The sequence below is a fragment of the Drepanopeziza brunnea genome (assembly GCF_022702325.1).
Source record: "Drepanopeziza brunnea f. sp. 'multigermtubi' strain 214-2 chromosome Unknown ctg1, whole genome shotgun sequence".
Taxonomy (NCBI): domain Eukaryota; kingdom Fungi; phylum Ascomycota; class Leotiomycetes; order Helotiales; family Drepanopezizaceae; genus Drepanopeziza; species Drepanopeziza brunnea.
Window position 1 is genome coordinate 4,176,759 of NW_027094064.1, and position 19,215 is coordinate 4,195,973.

A 19,215-nucleotide genomic window follows, 5' to 3' on the forward strand; every position below is an offset into this window, starting at 1 on the left:
CGGGGTTTCGTTTGAATAAACTCTTACTTAACATCAATTATTTGAAGCTTATAGTTGAGAATGAGTAGCTTTAAAAAGCCAAAGTATCGGAAAGTTTCTGCAAGCCCGAATGTTGACACAGCTTCAGGCATACTTCTTTGTTTACTTCAGGGGCAAAGCGGGGTATCATTCGCTAAATTAAACCTACTCCGCCATGCGCTGAATCTTTCATCCCTAGCCCAGGCAGGCAGCCGACCTCTCTACAATTCTTTCTAGCCACATCATCAAAGCTTCCGAGGACAGATAGAAACAGCGAGACAAACTAGACAGCTGCAGGATATGTGTTCTCGCACCCTTCCCAATCAGGCAATTTTCACCTGATGACTCACCTGCCAGCATAATCAACCCGAAGGACAGGTCTCGTCAACTGCGCCGCGGTAGAGAATGCATTAGGTAGATAACAAACACCATCCATCTTGAATGAAGAGAAACAACCGTCATTGTGCAAGCCATAACCGACGAGCTACCAAGATGTCCAGAGCAAGAAAAATCCCCGCAGCAGTCGCAAAATCCAAACTTGCGAAAATGTGGAGAGATACGTGGGCAGACAAATCCTTCCGGTATATGACTATCGCTACCATTGGGTTTCTGAATGCGCTAGCGTTGATGGTGGCTCTGTACCCAAGGACCTCTGGGCCATGGCCTAGAGGACGGGTCTTGGACGGGACGGAGTACCAGAGTTATGGACCGGAAGGGTATGCCGAGCATGGTCACGGTAAGCTATTGTGCAAATCCCGCCGGTTCTTGTAAGAGATAGGGATTGAAGCTGATGATTGATATGATAGTCATCGCTATTGAGCTAGGAGAATCCTACTCGCGGGTTGCGGTTCCTACCGAAACTGGCTGTCATATTCTTGTCAGCGAATACGGAGGAAGCACAACGGCGAATTACGTTGCTTACTACAAAGAGCGGGTTCTCGTGGGAAGGGAAGCGCAAGAACACGCTCTCCATGATCCCGAGAATGTCATATTTGATGCTAGGTGCGTGCAGTCATTTCCTTTCTTTGGGATAGGCTGATCATTGAATAGACGCCTCATCGGCCGTCGGTTCTCCACCGATTCGAGTTTACAAAGTGACATTGACACAATCCCTTACAGAGTCATCAACAAGTATGACAGGCCTTATATCAGTATTCATGTCGACGGCGAAGAAAAACTCGTTACTCCAGAACAAGCCCAAGCCGAAGTCATCAAGACGCTGAAACGTAGCGCTGAGCAGTATGTCGGGTACGAAATCACAAGCACCATCGTCACAGTCCCAGCCTACTTTAAGGACGACCAGAGACAAGCAACGAAAGACGCTGTTGGTCTTGGCGGCTTGGAAGCTATCCGTGTTATCAATGAGCCGACGGCGGCGGCGATAGGCTACGAGCTTGATCAAAAGGAACCCAAGAGTCCTGATTACGAGGAGTTGAGCGTTGTGTACGATGTTGGTGAGAAGAGTTTGGATGTCACCGTGATCTCTGTGGATCAGGGTGTTTTTGAGATTTTAGCCAGCGCGGTGGATAGATCACTTGGAGGCGCGGCTTATGATCGGGTTTTGCTCGATGCTATTGTTGAGAAGTTCTCGGTTGGTAACGGTGGGAGCTTAAAGCGAGCTATAGAGATAATTGATGGACTGAAAGCCAGGGTAAGATATGCCGAGGGAGTCTTGGCTACCAATGCTTCGGCCGAAATCCAAGTTGGCGATTTCTCCGTGGTCGTCACGCCAGATGACTTGAAAGGCCTCTACAAAGAGATCTTCGAAATAAGCGTTACACACATTGATAAAGTCTTGCAGGAAGCCAAGCTCAACACAACCAGCATTAAAAGCATCATCCTCAAAGGCGACCCCACGCACGTAGCCAAAGTCCAGCCGTTCCTGGAGGCGTACTTCGAGGACAAGCGAGTCGAGCCGGCGCCTGGGGGGTTCAATCCCGACGAGGCTATCATCCGCGGAGCCGCCCAACAAGCTCGGGTGCTATCCGGCATTGGGGGCAGCGGACCTATGCTGGGGAATTTCGAGATCACCGTCCTCTCGCTCGGCATCGAGACTTCGAACGGCTTATTCACCAGAATCATCCCTCGGAGTCATATGACGCCTATTCGGAGGACAATCAACGTCACCACGTTTCAAACGGCCAGTCGCAGATCCGCCTACGGATCCTGCAAGGCGAGAGGTTGATGGCTATCAATAACAGGGAATTGGGAGTGCTGGAGATGGGGGCTTTGCCGGAGAAACCGGCAGGTGAAGTGACTATCGAAGTTGCGTTCGAGTACGATGCTAACGACATCTTGACTGTGATTGCAAAAGAGTTCCAGGATAAGAGGGAGAGGGGAATTTTTATTGATGACCTGGGAAAGCCTGAGTACAGAGTGGCGGACAAAGCTGTTTTTGAAGCTGAAGAGCATACTGAGGAGGACCTGGCGAGGGTGAAGAAAGCTTTGGCGGCCGAGAAGACAGGAGAAATGGATATGGTACCATTCGGTGTTATATCTCTAGCGCCGGTCCAGGGCTGGCAAGTGCCTTTGCCCGATGAGGAAGATAGATCGTGGTAGGTGACACTGGCGAACGCTAGATGGGTGTGCAGTAGAATCTTACGGGATTTGGGTCTGACATGAATAGTCTGCAGGATAGTAGTTTATGTCTAATTGTTCAAAAACTATTCACGCTAGATAACTTTAATGATAGTTTAAGCTTCTTAATCAGCATATGAATCTTTGCACTGTACTCTTATAATATTATATGGCTCGCTCGGCTAGGTAGGTTGGAGGCAATAGTCTCAGATTCGCATGTACATATCAAAGTCCTGCTCAGATAGAGGACTGATTTTGGCTATAGTAAACGTATATGGACTGGGTGTGTCCTGTATAGTTATTTACAGAGTCAATTCCGATATGGATAATGATGGGCTTGAATGGGGAGAGAGTCAACTCGTCGTCGTCAAAACACGGGTCCTGCAGCTAGCTAGCTGACTCAGCTACGCACGACCATGGGAACGAACTGAGTCAAGCATTGAGAACACCCCAGCTTCGAGCACAGTGTCTTCGAGGGTATACTTTCTAACTTCGTTCTCATCAATTTGACACCAGCAGTCTTCACGGCCATGTATTTACAGGTCTAATTCTTAATTCCACGGCGCTTACCACTTCTGGGCAAATTCCACCGAGGTATCCGAGGGCGTTTCGTGGCTGTTCCGATGCAACCGTACCCGTTTGCGTCAGCTTTGACCCCATTCCCGAGCCACCCCGACCTCTAGGATAGCCCCGGAACGCCCTATATTCATCCAGCTGTCCTCTCTGGAAGATACCTGCTTTTTGAATAGATCAGCTCACGAAGATGAATGGTCGCGGGAACGAAGCCCAGGATGATGTCGAGCTGAGCGACCTCGAGCATGACGCTTTCCTGCCCGGCGCAATACCATCAAAGGCAAGAGTTGCCTCGCGCGGCGTCTTGATAAGATATTTACCACCCAGGTTACGAGTCTTTCTGGAAAACATCTCGAAAGTCAGGGTACGCTCTTCTGGTCGCGCAACAGAATAAGAAGAAAGGCTGACCCGTCACGTGCTATCAGGTGGTTTTGGCTGTTGTGGTCCTGTTCGTTCTTGCGTTGTCGGTTGCAGTGTATAGGCATGGAGATGAGCAGATAGCGTACAAGATTCCAGGGGAGTCGCTGGCGCTGCGAGCTGAGCTTGCTAAGAGCCTTGATGGCACTGCGATACCGGACTATGTCTTGGAGTATGGTACGTTTCCCCCAGCAACAAACAAGACAACCAGTAAGCTGATTTTCTTTTAGCTCCGTATGTATTTATGCACTCGGAGGATCCATACAATCCAAGTGACATGCAAAAGCACATTGAGAACACCTTCCCAGCCATCAACTCCACTGCTGTGTCTGATGCGCCAAAACCGCTCAACCTGGACAACTTGAATGATTTGAACACGCTCGGCGGAGAGAAGATCTTCCTCACTTCAACCGAAGGTCTTGTCAAGTACCCCGGGTTCTTGAAAGGCCAATCGCCTGATCCCAAGACCCTAGCATCAACCGGCGCAAAAAGTACCGTCATCATAGTCGCCGACAAGGGCAATGGCCTCGTCGATGCTTTCTACATGTATTTCTACACCTTCAACGACGGGCCTTCTGCACTCGGCCACCAAGTCGGCAACCACCTAGGCGATTGGTACTTCACCACTCTTGGCCTCCACAAAAGCCTAGCTAACTAACACGATGCCAGGGAACACAACATGGTGCGCTTCCAAAACGGAACCCCGACCGCAGTCTGGTACTCCCAGCACGAATTTGGCTTTGCATTCACCTATTCGGCTGTCCGCAAGATCGGCAAGAGACCTGTCTCGTTCAGCGCAAAAGGCTCGCACGCCAATTACGCAGTAGCCGGTAATATCGACCTCCACAGCACCAGTACTTGCCTCGTTCATTTTCCCGCCCCGCAGACCTCACTCACTGACATGACCCAGATGGCTTCATCCCAGCACACATAGCATATGACCGTACGCAGCAAGGCAAGCTGTGGGACCCGACACTCGAAGCGTATTACTATACGCTCGACGTCACGGAGAAGAAGTTCACCGCGGCAATCGAAGGCACGCCGGTCAACTATCTGTACTTCGAGGGGCACTGGGGCGACGATCGCTTGCCGCTGGAGAGCGAGGGGCAGGAGGAGTTCCATGGGTATATCAAGTGGGTGGGGGGCCCGAAAGGGCCGTTGGATAAATACCTCGATAGGCTGGATGTGTGCCTGCCGACGCGGGAGTGCGTTGTGAGAGATTCGATATAAGTCTAGGCTTAATACTAATCACACGTGATCGAGAAAATCGGGTCATGGGTTAGTTAGGGCGTGAAGAGAGGAAAAGATGTACGGCTTGTGTAGGTTAGTACGATAGACGAGATGCCATGTTAACGGAGGCCCATCTCAGCGATCCAACGATTTGTCACGCTTTCAATCTTCATTTCATTCTTCCCCTCCTTTCCTCAACGACAGCACGTGGAAGTTCGTGCAGCAGCACTGCTGTCCGGCCTACAGTGTCTCATCTCAATACTACGCCATACGTTCAAAATCGTCTAGACATCCATTCATTGCTTGCTTACTTGTTCGCGCCAGGATGCTGGCTAATACACTATCATGACAAGGTTACACTGCTTCCTCCCCCTCCTTGCTCCCTCCCCGTGTTTTCTTCTCTCATCCTTATCGATCCGTCTCGTATCTTATCCACACCTCACCCGATCAAGTAAACAAAGGAAAAGGAAGATCTCGACGACACGTGGTGTCAGTCTGTAACGTGCGTAAACCCAGTCCCGTCCCGTACCATCCCTTCCCATCCCATTCCACCGCCCATTCTTCTATCGGAGAACCAAAAGCCAAAAAAAAATACACGGGTCTTGATTAGAGCCTGGCCGCATTACCCACCCCATGGACCCATGGACCCGACCCCATAAGCCAGCTCCACCTATTACCAGAGGAACGTGGATGACCATCCGAAGAGGCTATCCATAGAATCACGCTAAATCGCTACAAATGTAATTTCAAAAGAGAGGAGTGAGTCGTCGTATTAACCTTCGACTCCAAAACGCCTTCGACCCATTTTGGTGAGTGACAAAAGAAAAGTTTCTCTGTGATCGATAAATCGAGAAAGGGGAGTAGTACTAAGCTTTTGCCTCGTATGCTGGAGGCGGGGTGTCTTCTCTTTCGGTGTGAGTTTGCGACCATCCTTCGCGGGCAGCGTGGACAGCTTTATCGTCGTGGGCACGACGTGCCATCTCACCAGCCATCTTCATAACCCAGGCTTGCTCGAAAATACTTCCTGCTGCAGAGGGGGTTTCTGATAACAGAGGCGCTGGAGCGAGAGATCGCGCGGTGGAAGATGCTTTCTCCGCTGAATAGGGAGCGAAAGTTTGGTGAGCCGGTCTGTGCTCTCGACTGAAGATAGGAGCAGTTGACTCTGGCTTCTCTGCCGTCGGGGCAGAGTCGAGTATTGCCTGCTCGGGTGGCATATTTGAAGTCATGTTCAGCGCTGGGCGAGGATGAGACACTCTGGACTTTCTTGGCGAGTCTCCAAGGTCAATACTGCTGGTGCGGAAACGAACTCGGTGATTGGGAGACTGGGGAGGCTCAATGATGTTATCTTCCGGCTCTGGGACACGGCTGGACATGATGGGCTCCGAGGCTTCCACAATAGAAGCAGTCTCGCTTTCGCCAGATTCGCTGATATCACCAGTCGTCTTGGGCTTCCGGAGGTTGACCACGCGCGTCTTCTTTTTGCGCTTGTGCGACTGCGAATGTCTACCAGCACCCAGGCCGAGTCCGGTAGTTGCTGATGGCAAGCTCACGAGAGAAGGTCTGGAAGGCAAACTGCTGTGGCCATCTTCTGAGCCTCTGTTCAGGAAGGTATACGTCGTGCTAGTGCTACCGGCTGTTGAGTGCGACCTAATGAGAGTTGGTGTTGCAGGGGTAGAAGCGCCCTCATTGCGATCAGATGACGGCCCTGCCCAAGCTCTGAACACAGCATCGCGGATGGATGGCGTGAACAAAGAAAGGGTTCGGTGCGAATCGGTTAATGCCGCCAGGCGGAGTAAATTCTTCTGGGAGAACAGCGAATGGATCTCAGACCCGCCATCTAGTGACAGTGAAGAAATCTCATTCGCATCCAAGACATTTCCTCTCGAGTCCACTGCGTCCAGTGGGGGGCTGGCGAATGGGTCTACGGCGACATCTTCCTTGTCCAGCGTCTTAGCATGCGCGATCTCTTCCTCTTCCTTTGCGCTATATTCCGGGCACCACAATTTCAATGAAAGTTTATGGATGATCGCAGGCAGCTCGTCCATCATCAATGTTCGCAGTTGCTTCTCAATTTCCTTTTGCAGGTAGTCGCGGACGAATGGTATCGAGTCGAACGTCGATGAGACCTTGAGCGATTCGAGGGGGTCATTTCGGAAGACAAGCGTCAGTCCTTTCGATCTGGAGAAAACCAAAATGATGAATGCCGACAACTTGATCTCTGACAACGTGATCTGGAGCGGGATCGTCAAGCCGGAGGAGGCTGCGAGGGGCTGCGGGGACGTGAAAGACGGCTTGGAAAAAAGATATGTATTCAGGGGGTTTGCCTGTTTTTTGATATATCAGCCTCAGCTCTATATAGCTATATATAGCCCATCCAGGGATGCCACCAAAGGATGAGCGCTTATCGATGTGCGCAAATTTCCCATAGCCAATGCACCCAGAGGAATAGGAGTTATCCGCAACAATGTGAAGAGAAGGGGTTGTTGTGCGACGTACTTGGACCCTTGTTTTGAGGGTCAAGAAGGCATCTCCAGAATAGCACATCTTGAAGATGCCCCTAAACCTATCCTCTGCCAGATCTCCGATCTCCAGTATCTCGAGTTCGGGTGGCACGCTGCCCAGGTTCAGTTCGTTGACCAGAATGTCGTCGACGATGATGGGAGGCTTGGGCGATTTATTGAGCGCGGTCGTGAGCATCTCCTGGGCCCTCTGGTAGAAGTCCGCATCGGCCGTCAAAGGCGACCAGTTGAAGTTGAAGGCCATGGTGAGATGGCATTAGAAGTCCACAGAGCCGCGCCGTCTCTGTATACTGAGGGTCGTGGGACTTGCGATGGTGATAGGACTTTATTCTCTGGGTGTCGCGTGTGCAAACCCGCTGATTTGCCCTGGTGATAAGAAGGCCTTAGGGTGAAAGGAAATGGTGATTGTTATAAAACGACTTGGACGTGAATAGGTTGGAGGAGGATGAGGTAGGGGAAGAGGAGGAAGAAGAGGAGGATGAGGAGGAGGTCAAACAAGTTGATGAGAATTATTATTAGCGGGTGAATGCGAGTGTGTGAGGGTGAGTACCGGTAGGTAGACGCCGCAGAGATCAGGATGCGGAGGAAGATGTTGATCCTGGGCATTTCCTTGAAGGTTTTCGGCACCGTCATGGGGAGGTGGGGAATTAGAGTGGAGCTCTGCATATATCACGTGGAGAAGACAATCTGCATGGCGGATCACATGGGCTGTGGTTTGTTGGTGTGATTGTATATACCTAGATATACAGATAGACATGTAGACATGTAGACATATGGACATATAGACATATTGTGTATAACATATACAAATAGAAGTACATATCATTTTCACCGACTTTACCCAGGTATCTCTGTATTTCACACACCCTCCGTATCGTTGTACCTCGCTCGCCCTAGGCACGTACCCTTCGCACCTACTATCGGTACCCGTACCCCAAGGCCAGGCTCCATGACTAAGCGCCGCGGACCCTCAACAGAACAAGCGACTATCGCCACCACAATTAGCACTACTCCGTAGATCCGACTCCCACTTCATTCTTTTGCATTTTCGGCTCATGTTTGTTCCTTCTCCACACTTGTATATTTGTTGTCTCTTGCACATAATTCCTCGGGCCATGGCACATTTCGATCCTTAACCTGGCTCGGCTTCTATCCAGCACTTCTTTCGTTGGCTATCTGTTACTTAGACCGGGATCAATGTGGCAATGGGAAAGGTACCTATACACCGACGACATCCTCCTTCACAATACACTTTCATTATTTGTCGCCCCCAGAGCATCGCTTAATTTACTGCCAGGAGTGGTTGGTTGAAGGGCAGCTCTTGTCCAGGTCAAATCCACGGTCTTGGGAACCCAACAATAGAAAGAAACCCCTACTGTAATAACCCTTATACATATCTTATCTCGATTATCGGTAGAAAAATAAACTAGAGGGTAAGTATCTTCCAATCCATCTGGTAGACTTCAGCTGATTGGAATCCTAGTACTATTTTATTATTAGAGCGCATGGTCGACACTACCATCAACTACACATCCTTGACCGAGCCTTAATCATACCGAACTCAATCTGCACCAAACCACTGCCAACAACCGGGCTTCCAATTCAATAGCTGCAAACTTCCTTCAACTGCAGATGCGGATCTCTGCTGGTACGGCCTGATTCCTTTGAGTAATTTACATTGCATTCTCGTCTGTGGGATATCTTAACGACTCTCAGATCTGCTTTGAGATAAACTGCGGCTGCGTTGTCAGGACACAGCCCTCCTCTGGACTCTTTGGAAGCAAAAACCCCAAGAACTCTTCGTTCCGCCTGCTTGAATGCGGTTGGAGGCAGTCCGGTCGGTAACGGATAAATACCGGGCCGGGCTCCCCCAGTGCCAGTGCTTATTCGTTGGTAACCGACGGGCTACGAGCATACCAAAACAGCTAATTATCTACCTATCTACATGAGCCTTTCTTGTTCAACAATTTCACTTCACGGCTTCCAGAATCCATCAAGCAATAGAGTCGATCTGCGACCGCTACCATGGAGAATTCCACGGTCCCAATCCTCCCTGAGCATACCGAGACCCACTTCCTCGCAGAGGGCGCTGCCAACATCGTATATCAGATCACCGTGAAGTCTCCACCAAGCGATGAACCTCGACAAACCGAGCTTGAGCATTGTGGCGCCGGCACTCCACCTCCAAGTGAGATTGAGCTTGAGACCGACTCCATCGATGAGATTTTTTTTGACAGTGGGTGGCCTTTCAAAATCACGCTTCTCGAGGATTCGATCGCGTGGAGTGGCAATCCTCTAGTTGCATCGCTAACAGCGATCTAGATAAGCTACTTCGGCTTCGCAAGGACCTTCCAACGACTTTACCCTGTGCTGTCGCTCAAGATGCGTGGGTGCGGCTCATCCGTCCGCTCTTTGCGGAGAGCCAACTGGTTTACCAGGGCATCGTCGGTGTCAGAGCTGGTAATATCATCTCTCGCCTCAATAAGGAGCTCGAGTCACTTCCCCGACTAGCCAAGCGCAGAGGGGTCATGCTCGCCGATGACGATTACGGCTTGCTCGTGACGGCTATGACCCCAGGTATGCCAAGCACACATTAAACTCTAGATCTCTGTTGACAAGACCAGCATCCCCGGGCGAGACAATCGTCCAGTTCAAACCCAAGTGGCTCGTCCAATCCCCCTCCGCTCCCTCAGATGCCAGACGCTGCCGTACCTGCGCCAAAGTCGCCCGCAAAAACTCCTTGATCGACCGGGAGAATGACATGACCGACGTGACTGGCAAGCCTAACCTGCCTCACGAGAAGACCTTCTGCCCACTGAAGCTCGTCTCCGGAAACCGTGAACACATCGCCTCCTGCGCTAAGATCATCCTCGGGCCCCGGGCCACCCAAGCGGAACTCAATCGTTTCGTCGCTTGGCTCAGCACAACCACACTGCTCAGACGTCTCCGCGACTGCCAACAAGCCATGGACACTCAGGGTGTCATGCAACCCGACCTCAGTAATGAGAAGCTGTTAGTAGCCATGACCTTGAGGGACTGCACCGTGTTCGTCCGCTTCCCCGACGGCCCGATAAGGGATGTGCGCAGACTCGAGGCTCGGATCGGTGACCTGGACGTCAAGTCCCCCGACAAGGCCAAGTACTGGAAGGATACTGAGAGGCCGCTAATCGAGGAGGGGTGGTACGTTAATGGGGAGGCGATCGAGCGCACTCAGAAAAGCGACTGTCTGCTTCGTGGCTCGGGACCGATGTGGCATCGCAGAGGTGACGATATCGAGACCAGATACAGCGCCGCGTTTTCTCGTATGAGATGAAAGACAGGCAGGGGAATGAAATGATAGCCGGCTTCTCGTGTCGGGCGTCCCGGGATGGGAAGATACCACGGTGTTTACAAGGACGATCAACGATGCTTGTCACATCCGCCTCGCTCGTTCTGCCCTTTTTCGCATGCGAAAATAGAGATTAAGCGGGGTTTCTCTCTGTAAAGCAGAGCGATCGATCGAAGATAATTTGTCCTCAACCACCCTTTCCCAACCTCTCACCCTGTCTCTCACGCCCCCCCTCCTCCTCTTCCAATTCTTTGGTCTTCCAAAGGTCTGCCGCCAGAGCAAGAAGAGGTGGGTGGATCGATCGTGGACACCATGTTGCAACATGGCAGGTATATAGATGAGTGGTCTCTCTCTCTCTCATGGTATGCTAGCAAGAGAAGTAAGAGGGTGGTATCATACGCAGGCGCGAGATTGCGGCGCGGAGTACTGTCTTGTATTTGTAGTACTTGCTTGCTGGCTTGAGTTTTCTGTATTCGGCCTTTTGGCTGGGAATATGTACATATTCTTATATACATGTGAATGCAGCATGCTCTTGTTGAGTTCAACTTGAACTACAACTTGAACTTGAACTTGAACTTGAATCAAAAGTGGAAATTGATGTGAAGTGAAGTGCAGTGAGCAGCGGTAGTAGTAACACGAATCCTCCTCTATACACGGGGGACGAAAGCACAGGGCTGGCTCTACATCAATTTCGATTCCCCCTCTCCCTCTCCCCTCCCCTCGAGGAACCCCTCGAGGAAAGTAGTCTTTTCTTGCTAGCACGCGGAATCGAATTCGAAAGCGAAAGCGAAAGCGAAGCGAGACCGCGGCCGACGAGGTCTCGTGCTGGATGTACGCACGCATGGCTTATGTCCGAGCGGCTGCATACGAATTCAAGTCCGGTCTTGGAGCATTGGGTGGACCACGAATCACGAACCACGATCCACGATGATGATGATGATGATGATGACACAAGATAGCTAGTTGAAGCCTTAAACAAAAGCGGGAAAAGGGGATATGTGTTTAGAGATTGTAGTGAAAAGAGCCTCGCTCGAGCTGGATTATTCGCTCTTTATCTACAAGCAAGTAGGTACTACAGCCTAGATCTAGATTGTAATCGTGTACTACGTACGTAAAGGTCCCGCGGGATGTCCTCATGAGCGGCCGGTGTTGAAGATCGTCTGGCGATTGTCAATTCCCTTCTTCCTTCCATTTTTCCTTCTTGGTTGTTAGAAAACAAGAGCGCAAGCCAAGTCCCGCATTCTCACATGAATAAACCTCCGTAATATATTTCTGCGACTAGCTCGCTAGCGCGGGTGGTGCCAGTCCACAGCTTGATCAGTCTCGCAACTCGTACAACTAGGCCAGACCGAGACCGAGACCAGACCAGCCTCTTCCTCAAACTGTGCCTGCTTTTCGTCTCTGAGCATGTCGCATCTGGGTTCATGAGCAATCAATGCGACCGTGGGTATTCAAATACGTGCGCTCACTATCGACGAACCTTGTCCATCTCACTGGATTGTGTCTATCCTATAGCGATACCGCCGAAGGGTCATGGTCATAGTCATATACAAGCATGATTCCCGCGTAGTGGGCCGGCCAATAGCCAAATCGAGCTTACACACAAGCATGAAGATATGGCATATAGATTTTCAAACTCAGTTAAAATTTCTCAAAGTTCTATAGTCGGAGAACTTCAAGGCTCGCTTTTAGAGAAACTCCCGAACGACTTCGGCCATCGAATTGCGATTTTATTTTTTGATTTTGAGAATTCGTAAAGCGAGCTAGAGCTTTCTTTGCAAGCGCTGCGAAACCTTCTTGTTGCTGTCGAGAGTCCTTTTCTCATTACCATTTCAAATCCAATTATTTATCTATCTATCTATTTATTCTATTCTATTTTATTTTATTCTTGAGGAAGTTCATACTTGCAGCCAATAGATCGCGAGCAAAACAACACCTAATATTCTCATGACTAGAACCGGAAAATTTTAGAATAGACCAAGGAAATTTGAGTGGGACCTGGATCCTCTTTGCAAACAAGTTTCCTTGTAGTCGATATGACCGTCTCCATGTCGGCCAACAAATCTCCCTCAAGCTGAAGCGGAGCAGCCTTCTCTTAAGCGTTATCGTGAGAGGCTGTGCTTGAACTTCGATAATCCCAAGGGTATCTATCTTCTAGCTCGATTCTTCGGACCACCCACCTGAGGAAGGCTTCGAGCTCGAGGATTTATCAGATGTCCTGTCTTTCTTCCGTCTGTTTTTTATTTGCGATCCTTGCCCTTGTTTTCTTGGTTTTTTTACTTCAGGCAAGTTCATCTCGTTCTTTGTGTATTCCGAAAAGAAGTCGTCTTTTATATGTACATATGTTCTCAGACCCGGTAGCCAGGGCATTCTTTGGTCTAGATTTACCAGCGGAGGATCGCGCCATCACGCGTAGCCTCCGTTGAGAGACGAGAATCCAAAAAGTTTAGAGCTCTATATTTTGAGACCAGTGTATCAATCTCTCTGTTTCCCATCATGAAATTACAATATAGGCAAAAAGATTTAATCCAGCGCGAGCGCGGGAGCGGGAGAGGGATCTCGATTCAGCTATTCACCCAGCTGCCTATTCCTGTACTAGAACTTATAGCCTCCTGCCTACTCCCACAGTTTACATATAACTCTCAGCTCTCTCCTCCTAAAAATCAACATCCTTCTAATGCCCTCGGATTTCATTCTGGAAACCTCTGACGCCCATACAAATACACACACAAACACACACACACACATGTATAAATCCAAAGCCCCCAGATCTTCCAGAACAGCATTCAAAGAAAAAGCTTTACGAAGTAAAATCGGGAAAAGGCAAAAGCGATCACCGCCATATACGCAACATCAATATGCATTTTTTTTCTTACCGAAACCATTCATACTGTCAACGACGTAGCCATCATCAAGAACATCACTCACCTTTGAAAAAAAAAAAAAAAAAAAAAGAAAGAAAGAAAGAAAGAAAGAAAGAAAGAAAGAAAGAAAGAAAGAAAGAAAGAAAGAAAGAAAGAAAGAAAGAAAGAAAGAAAGAAAGAAAGAAAGAAAGAAAGAAAGAAAGAAAGAAAGAAAGAAAGAAAGAAAGAAAGAAAGAAAAAACCCCGCTTGCACAATGCCAGTTGAAAAAGCCATCCAATCCAACTGCGATCTTCCATACCGCATCTTCAGTTCTTCACTTCCGCAATTCCAGAAACAACACACACACCTCACGAAGTTTACGTCGCAAACCAACTCAAGCCGTACGCATCCATCTATCTCATCACGCGCCGATGTCAAAATGCCAAAAACGCTTTCCACAGTGTGTTCTTTCTTTCCTTAGCTTTGACTGGGCAATCTGCGAAGCTAAACAAAACTCCCCAAGTCCCTTCTCTATGCTCCGTGTGTCTCTAATCACGTACATACAGAGCTGGCTCCGTCTGGTCTGGTCTGGTTTGATTTTAGAAGTAAAAACTTGGAAAAAAAAAAAAAAAAAAAAAAAAACACTTTTTTTGGGGTGGGGGGAGGGGGTTTTATTAAGAGTAGTCAGTCTGGCTGCACCAGGAATTATACTATACTCCATAGTAATTGGTAGAAAGAATTAAATCACTTTTGAAAAAGGTGCATTGAAATGGTGATTCATTCAATGCGTAATCTACCACCAAAAAGCATTCCGTAGGGGAAGTCTGTAGAAGGGCGAAACCTTCCATGGATCGCAAGAAATTCACCCATGGGGAAATGAAGCATCGGCCATGTCCTCGTCGCCTTCGACACTGCCGCTACGACACAGCAGGCGTTGTCATCTGTGCTACCGGCGCAACAGGAGTTGTCATTTGGGCGACCGGCGCAGCATGAGCGGGCGGCGCAGGAAGAGCGGGCAGAGCGACAGAACCATGGACTGTCTGAATGAACCATGTTAGCTGTCAAAGAGCCATTTAATGGAGATGTAGATCGAGTGAAGGAAGGCTTTACCTGTTGGTGATGTTGCATCTCCAACACAGTACGGAACTGGACCTCCTTGCACTTCGGAACCGGGCAAGGGAAGAGGCCGTGGGGACCCCGCATATGCTTCTTTTGGTCGGCCAGGGAGTCACTCCTGGTTCCGCAGCAAATTATGGGGCAAAGAAAGGGTTTGGGGTCAACCCCCGGGGCCGGGTGGATACGTCTGACATGTTGTGCCAGATTTGCCTTCGTCGGAAAGCTCATATTGCACGCAGGCACCGCCACCACCGTACAGACGAACTGGTACGGGGTGGTAGGTGGGTGCTTGGCCACACGGTGGTTGCTCATTCCACGAGCCTTGTGGCAGGTGAAACTGCAACCCACCTCTGGGCAGTTGACCATTTTTAGCTGTAGTCATTGTTGGATTAGCCAAAGTGATCTCAAATCTGCCATATCATACAAATGGCCCACTGATACTTGACAGTTATGAAGGGAAGAGAAGTTCTGAAGGGGAAGGGGAAGGAGAAGGGGAAGGGGAAGGGGAAGGGGAAGGGGAAGGGGAAGGGGAAGGTGAAGGTGAAGGTGAAGGTGAAGGTGAAGGTGAAGGCGAAGGTGAAGGTGAAGAAGGTGAGGGTTAAGGTGAAGGTGAACAGAGTGTAAGATATCGTGCAGAATATACAGCTGTCTGGCTGCGCGACCAGATGCTGGCGCGCAGGAAGGGGCAAGAATGTCCCCTAGCAGGCGCCGCCATCTGAGAAATCACGATCTTGTGAACTCACCTGGTAGCCTTGTCTTGAAAATCATTCTGAATAGCAGAGAGAAAGGGAAGGGAAAAAGGGGGATTGAGGGTGGCCTTGTCTAGAAAATGCTATGCTGAATAACAAGGAGGTGGGAGAAGGATGAGAGAGAAAGATAGGAGAGAGAAAGCGCAGCGTACCTTGAAGTGTTTGGATTTGTTTGCTAGTGTCTCGGTTAACGCGGGCCGGTCCTACTTCGGCTCGGAATTAAGTTATTGCGTTAGGAGGTTACTCCGTGAGTTCAGGCCGCGAAATTTCTTATACATATGTGGGCGCTAGAGCTACTAGCGCCGCTAGAGCCAAAGGGGAAAGGTGCAGTTGACCCCAGGTCACGAGACATGACAAGAACGGCATAGCGGGGTTCAAACAATCGCATTGTGAATCTGGAAAACAGGAGGACGAGGAAAGAGAAGCTTGTACGTAGTACGTCATGGACCACCTGGGTCTCATAGTTTGTAGTAAGAAAGGGGGCTGGCTATGTGGGATCCTCCAAAGTTTTGGGCTGCTGGCATTATCAGCTACACCCCTTTACTCTGGGAGACAGCAAATAACGAGCACGAGGAGAATCAACGGCAGCGGGTAATACGAAATATGCATGCACAAATCCAAGCTCAAGATCACAAGCATAGGAAAGCAAGGCAAGGCATGAAAAACAGCAAAATCAAAGTGCATCGATGTTGGTACAAAGTGTTCTACGTATCAAGGGCTGATACTAATGCGGAATCAGAAGCTCTAAATTCTCGTCGCTCACCCAATGTGTTCAAGTACGCCGCCTGCAGATCCAGTGATATCCCAGCCAACAACGCCGATGAATACACACAAAACGCCTCTGTCAATGCCTGCCATCATGTTATATTACGACACGCCCGCTGCAGTGAAACTCAGCAAAGATCCGGCCGTCAAGCCAGCTACTAGGTTGATGGCCATGAAGCCACCGCTTGCTTCACGCTCGCTGTCGAGAACGTAGTCGCCGGCAGCCATCATGCAGCAGCTGCCTAGCCAGCCGTTCGAGAGGCCGAAGAGGAATTGAACAAAGATTAGGTAGAAGGCATCGCTTTGGATGACGGCACCTTTCCCCATGATGTTGCAGAGCAGGTACAGTGGTAAGAAGCCTCCTCGGAGGATGGAGATGATGAAGAGTAACACAGGTCGGTTGCGTGCATGTAAAGGGCCTAGAGTCATCAGTCGACCGCCCAGGTCACCTAGGTTCCAGATGAGAAAGCCAAGGGGGATGAAGGCTGATGGGCGGAAGAGGCGTGGAGCCTCGTCTTCGGGAATGTTGGAGAGGACCTTTTGCGTGAAGACAGGCATGAACATGGTGATGAGGAAGCAGAGAAAGACGGATGCCGCGAGCCAGTGCAGTTTCTTGTAGAGCGTCCACATGCCTACGACCTTCCGCTTGGCCTGTTCTGCTCCCTGGACGCTGGTGGCGGGCATCAACGTGTTGCTCTCTAATATACGATTGTGCTTGCGGATTAGCGGTACCACAGCAATGAGCGTCAACATACTGATTCCAGTAGCTGTCAAGAAGTATACAGTTGCCGAGGTGAGATTCTCCGTATCTGCAACTCGCTGCTCCTCCTCGGCGTCGGCCCAATGGTCTGGCACTGGGACGGACAAAACAGCTAGGATCTGGGCAACCGAGGGCAGGACTCCAGCGACAGCCTGTCCGGTCATGATCGCCTGTATATATTCCGGCCTGCCAAAACTTGATGCAAATGCAAATGCTCCATTTTGACAAAGCCCTGTGGCTACAGACGTAGAGAATACCATGATCAGGGTAAATACGAAGTATGCGGTTGCCGAGATGCCGCGAAAGTAGTTGACTGAGATCGTGAGGAGGGCAAACACGACTAGGTTCAGGACGAGGGCGCAGAGGATTCGCTTTTGGTAAGAAGCTTTTGCTTGCAGCTGTCCGAGGACGAACATGGAGGAGAGGTTTGTAACGCAGGCAACAGAGGTAATGGCAGGCTGGAAGTGGTCGAGGATATTTTGGTTGTCTGCGAACCGGGTTTGGAAATAGGGGGCTGCTGCTAAGAACATGTTCCTGCTCACAGTCAACACGGATGTCTAAAAGTTCGAGATCTGCGACTTACCATGCCCAAAGCATCGCAACTCCTAGCAAGAGAAAGATGGAGTATTCGAACCATGAGAACCCCTCCGCCTCCCCATCGTCGTCCGGCGCATCGAGTATCGGTCTCCTCCGTACATACTCGTCGCCATCCGAGTTATCTTCCTCGATAGGCTCGTACTGCTGCTCGCGGTTTGGCCGGTCAAAGATGGCACGCAGCCGGTCTATCGCGCCCGGATCTCCGCCCATGTTCGCCGGTAGTGAGGTTTACGATGGGAATCGCGAAAGATGCGAAGGGATCTCTAAGTCGGCTGTCTAGCTAGCTGGTTAGGAGAGTTGGAGGGGGGGTTTCGTGGAACCTGAATTTCGCCCTTGGATGCTCAATATCAATCACATCTATCAAAGTCCATGTTCCTCCCACCTGCCTCGTGCTTCATGACTGACGTTGTGACACGCCCAAGCTTTCACTTGTCAGGACAGCCGCGGTGGAAACTGCCCTCCTAATCAGCTTTACATACCCCAGGGCATATCTTAAGTACCCCCTGTCGAGCGGCGCCCAGGGTCACTAGGGATTCTCTAGCGGGCCGCCCTCTCCCATACAAATTTGGGTGTGTCGAGATGACCGCGTAACATGACTGCACTCTGATGCGATGCAAGTATGTTCTGCATATTTCATGCCGCAAGTTCGAAGCTCCAGCACGGAGTGTTGAGTGGCAGAGATGAATTTCGACATTTCGACATTTGGCTCCGATTATCTGCTCTCCTGGCGCCGACAATGCCACTGCTCGATCCGCTTGCCACTCAGCCTTGATGACGGCCTGTAGTGGGTTACCGGCGGGCGACATACAAGCCAAAACCAACAGGAAGAATATATATTTTGTTTGGATATATATATATATTTCTACATATCCGTCGACCTTCCATCCGGCGCTGGTAGTTGAGCTTGTGTTACCCCACAAGTGACTATCAATCAAATTCTCCCTATGAATCGATAATCATTAATATTATGCCAGAGATCAAACCAGACGTCGTGGTATACGCTATGCCGTTAATCAGCCATGTCACTCACACCAATGTGGTCCATCGCACAGTACCTCGTGCTACTCGGGTACCTGGTTACATTCATCATCATTAGCAGCAGCACGTTTCGGGAACGAATTGAGCAGATCAGGGCCTCGTTGGTAAAACCATCGGGATGGCAAGACTCCAATGATGATTCTGCAACGAAGAGAGCAACTGAAGCGCCTACTGAGATAGTGGCGAGAGCGAACCGGAAGGCACGTTTGCCCCCTATCAACCGCATATGCCTCTCCTCTCACACTGTTCGCATCCAGAGACCTCAAAAGACACCCCTTCGAAGGACTCGCTACTCTCGGGTTCGAACAGCAGAATTCCTTGTTCCCAGATTTCAGATTCTGGTGTGACGACTGCATCACTGTCAGCTCCTGGCATGAACTGAAGGCGCATCACTCTTTGCCTGGGCTCTACTATCAGGATGAGGAGGGTGGTGTATGGTGAGAGCAAGAAGTTGCGTCTCACCGTTAATAGGCCCAGGATTGTGTGCAGTCGGCTAGTTTGGAAGGGGTGCCGGCCCCGGTTGTTGCGCCGCAGGTTAGCCTATCAGTCTGCGGTGCGGAGCATGGAGGTTAAGTTTTGAATGCTATTTATTGTGGCTTGCTTTCGTTGTTGAGGGTGAATGCCATCTCGTTTTGTTCTCTATTCCATTCTCGCGATTTCAGCACTCATCAGCAGTCATCAATA

The 19,215-nt window shown here is 50.0% G+C and overlaps 7 protein-coding genes across 9 annotated transcripts; 4 read left to right on the forward strand and 3 right to left on the reverse strand.

Moving 5' to 3' along the window:
• Positions 1-510: 510 nt before the first annotated feature.
• L3040_000770 (uncharacterized protein) lies at positions 511-2,577 on the forward strand (the record flags this gene model as incomplete). Its single annotated transcript, XM_066155300.1, has 4 exons — positions 511-754; positions 825-1,020; positions 1,069-2,148; positions 2,220-2,577. The coding sequence occupies 4 exons, from the start codon at positions 511-513 to the stop codon at positions 2,575-2,577; spliced, it is 1,878 nt and encodes a 625-aa protein (XP_066013333.1).
• A 781-nt stretch (positions 2,578-3,358) lies between these two features.
• L3040_000771 (uncharacterized protein) lies at positions 3,359-4,815 on the forward strand (the record flags this gene model as incomplete). Of its 2 annotated transcripts, none has more annotated exons than XM_007288130.2 (5): positions 3,359-3,532; positions 3,594-3,762; positions 3,816-4,200; positions 4,255-4,439; positions 4,496-4,815. In XM_007288130.2, 5 exons carry the CDS (start codon positions 3,359-3,361, stop codon positions 4,813-4,815), a joined length of 1,233 nt encoding a protein of 410 aa, XP_007288192.1. The 2 variants fall into 2 exon arrangements, with proteins under 2 accessions (XP_007288192.1, XP_066013334.1); XM_066155301.1 differs by having other exon boundaries at positions 4,255-4,415.
• An 866-nt stretch (positions 4,816-5,681) lies between these two features.
• L3040_000772 (uncharacterized protein) lies at positions 5,682-7,578 on the reverse strand (the record flags this gene model as incomplete). Its single annotated transcript, XM_007288129.2, has 2 exons — positions 5,682-7,139; positions 7,312-7,578. 2 exons carry the CDS (start codon positions 7,576-7,578, stop codon positions 5,682-5,684), a joined length of 1,725 nt encoding a protein of 574 aa, XP_007288191.2.
• Positions 7,579-9,359: 1,781 nt separating this feature from the next.
• L3040_000773 (uncharacterized protein) lies at positions 9,360-10,647 on the forward strand (the record flags this gene model as incomplete). Its single annotated transcript, XM_007288128.2, has 3 exons — positions 9,360-9,570; positions 9,657-9,911; positions 9,959-10,647. The coding sequence occupies 3 exons, from the start codon at positions 9,360-9,362 to the stop codon at positions 10,645-10,647; spliced, it is 1,155 nt and encodes a 384-aa protein (XP_007288190.2).
• Positions 10,648-14,423: 3,776 nt separating this feature from the next.
• Positions 14,424-15,390, reverse strand: L3040_000774 (uncharacterized protein; the record flags this gene model as incomplete). Of its 2 annotated transcripts, none has more annotated exons than XM_066155302.1 (4): positions 14,424-14,546; positions 14,617-14,740; positions 14,808-14,994; positions 15,366-15,390. In XM_066155302.1, 4 exons carry the CDS (start codon positions 15,388-15,390, stop codon positions 14,424-14,426), a joined length of 459 nt encoding a protein of 152 aa, XP_066013335.1. The 2 variants fall into 2 exon arrangements, with proteins under 2 accessions (XP_066013335.1, XP_066013336.1); XM_066155303.1 differs by having other exon boundaries at positions 14,474-14,542.
• Positions 15,391-16,238: 848 nt separating this feature from the next.
• L3040_000775 (uncharacterized protein) lies at positions 16,239-17,703 on the reverse strand (the record flags this gene model as incomplete). Its single annotated transcript, XM_007288126.2, has 2 exons — positions 16,239-17,430; positions 17,480-17,703. 2 exons carry the CDS (start codon positions 17,701-17,703, stop codon positions 16,239-16,241), a joined length of 1,416 nt encoding a protein of 471 aa, XP_007288188.2.
• Positions 17,704-18,527: 824 nt separating this feature from the next.
• L3040_000776 (uncharacterized protein) lies at positions 18,528-18,878 on the forward strand (the record flags this gene model as incomplete). Its single annotated transcript, XM_066155304.1, has 2 exons — positions 18,528-18,731; positions 18,789-18,878. 2 exons carry the CDS (start codon positions 18,528-18,530, stop codon positions 18,876-18,878), a joined length of 294 nt encoding a protein of 97 aa, XP_066013337.1.
• Positions 18,879-19,215: the final 337 nt, after the last annotated feature.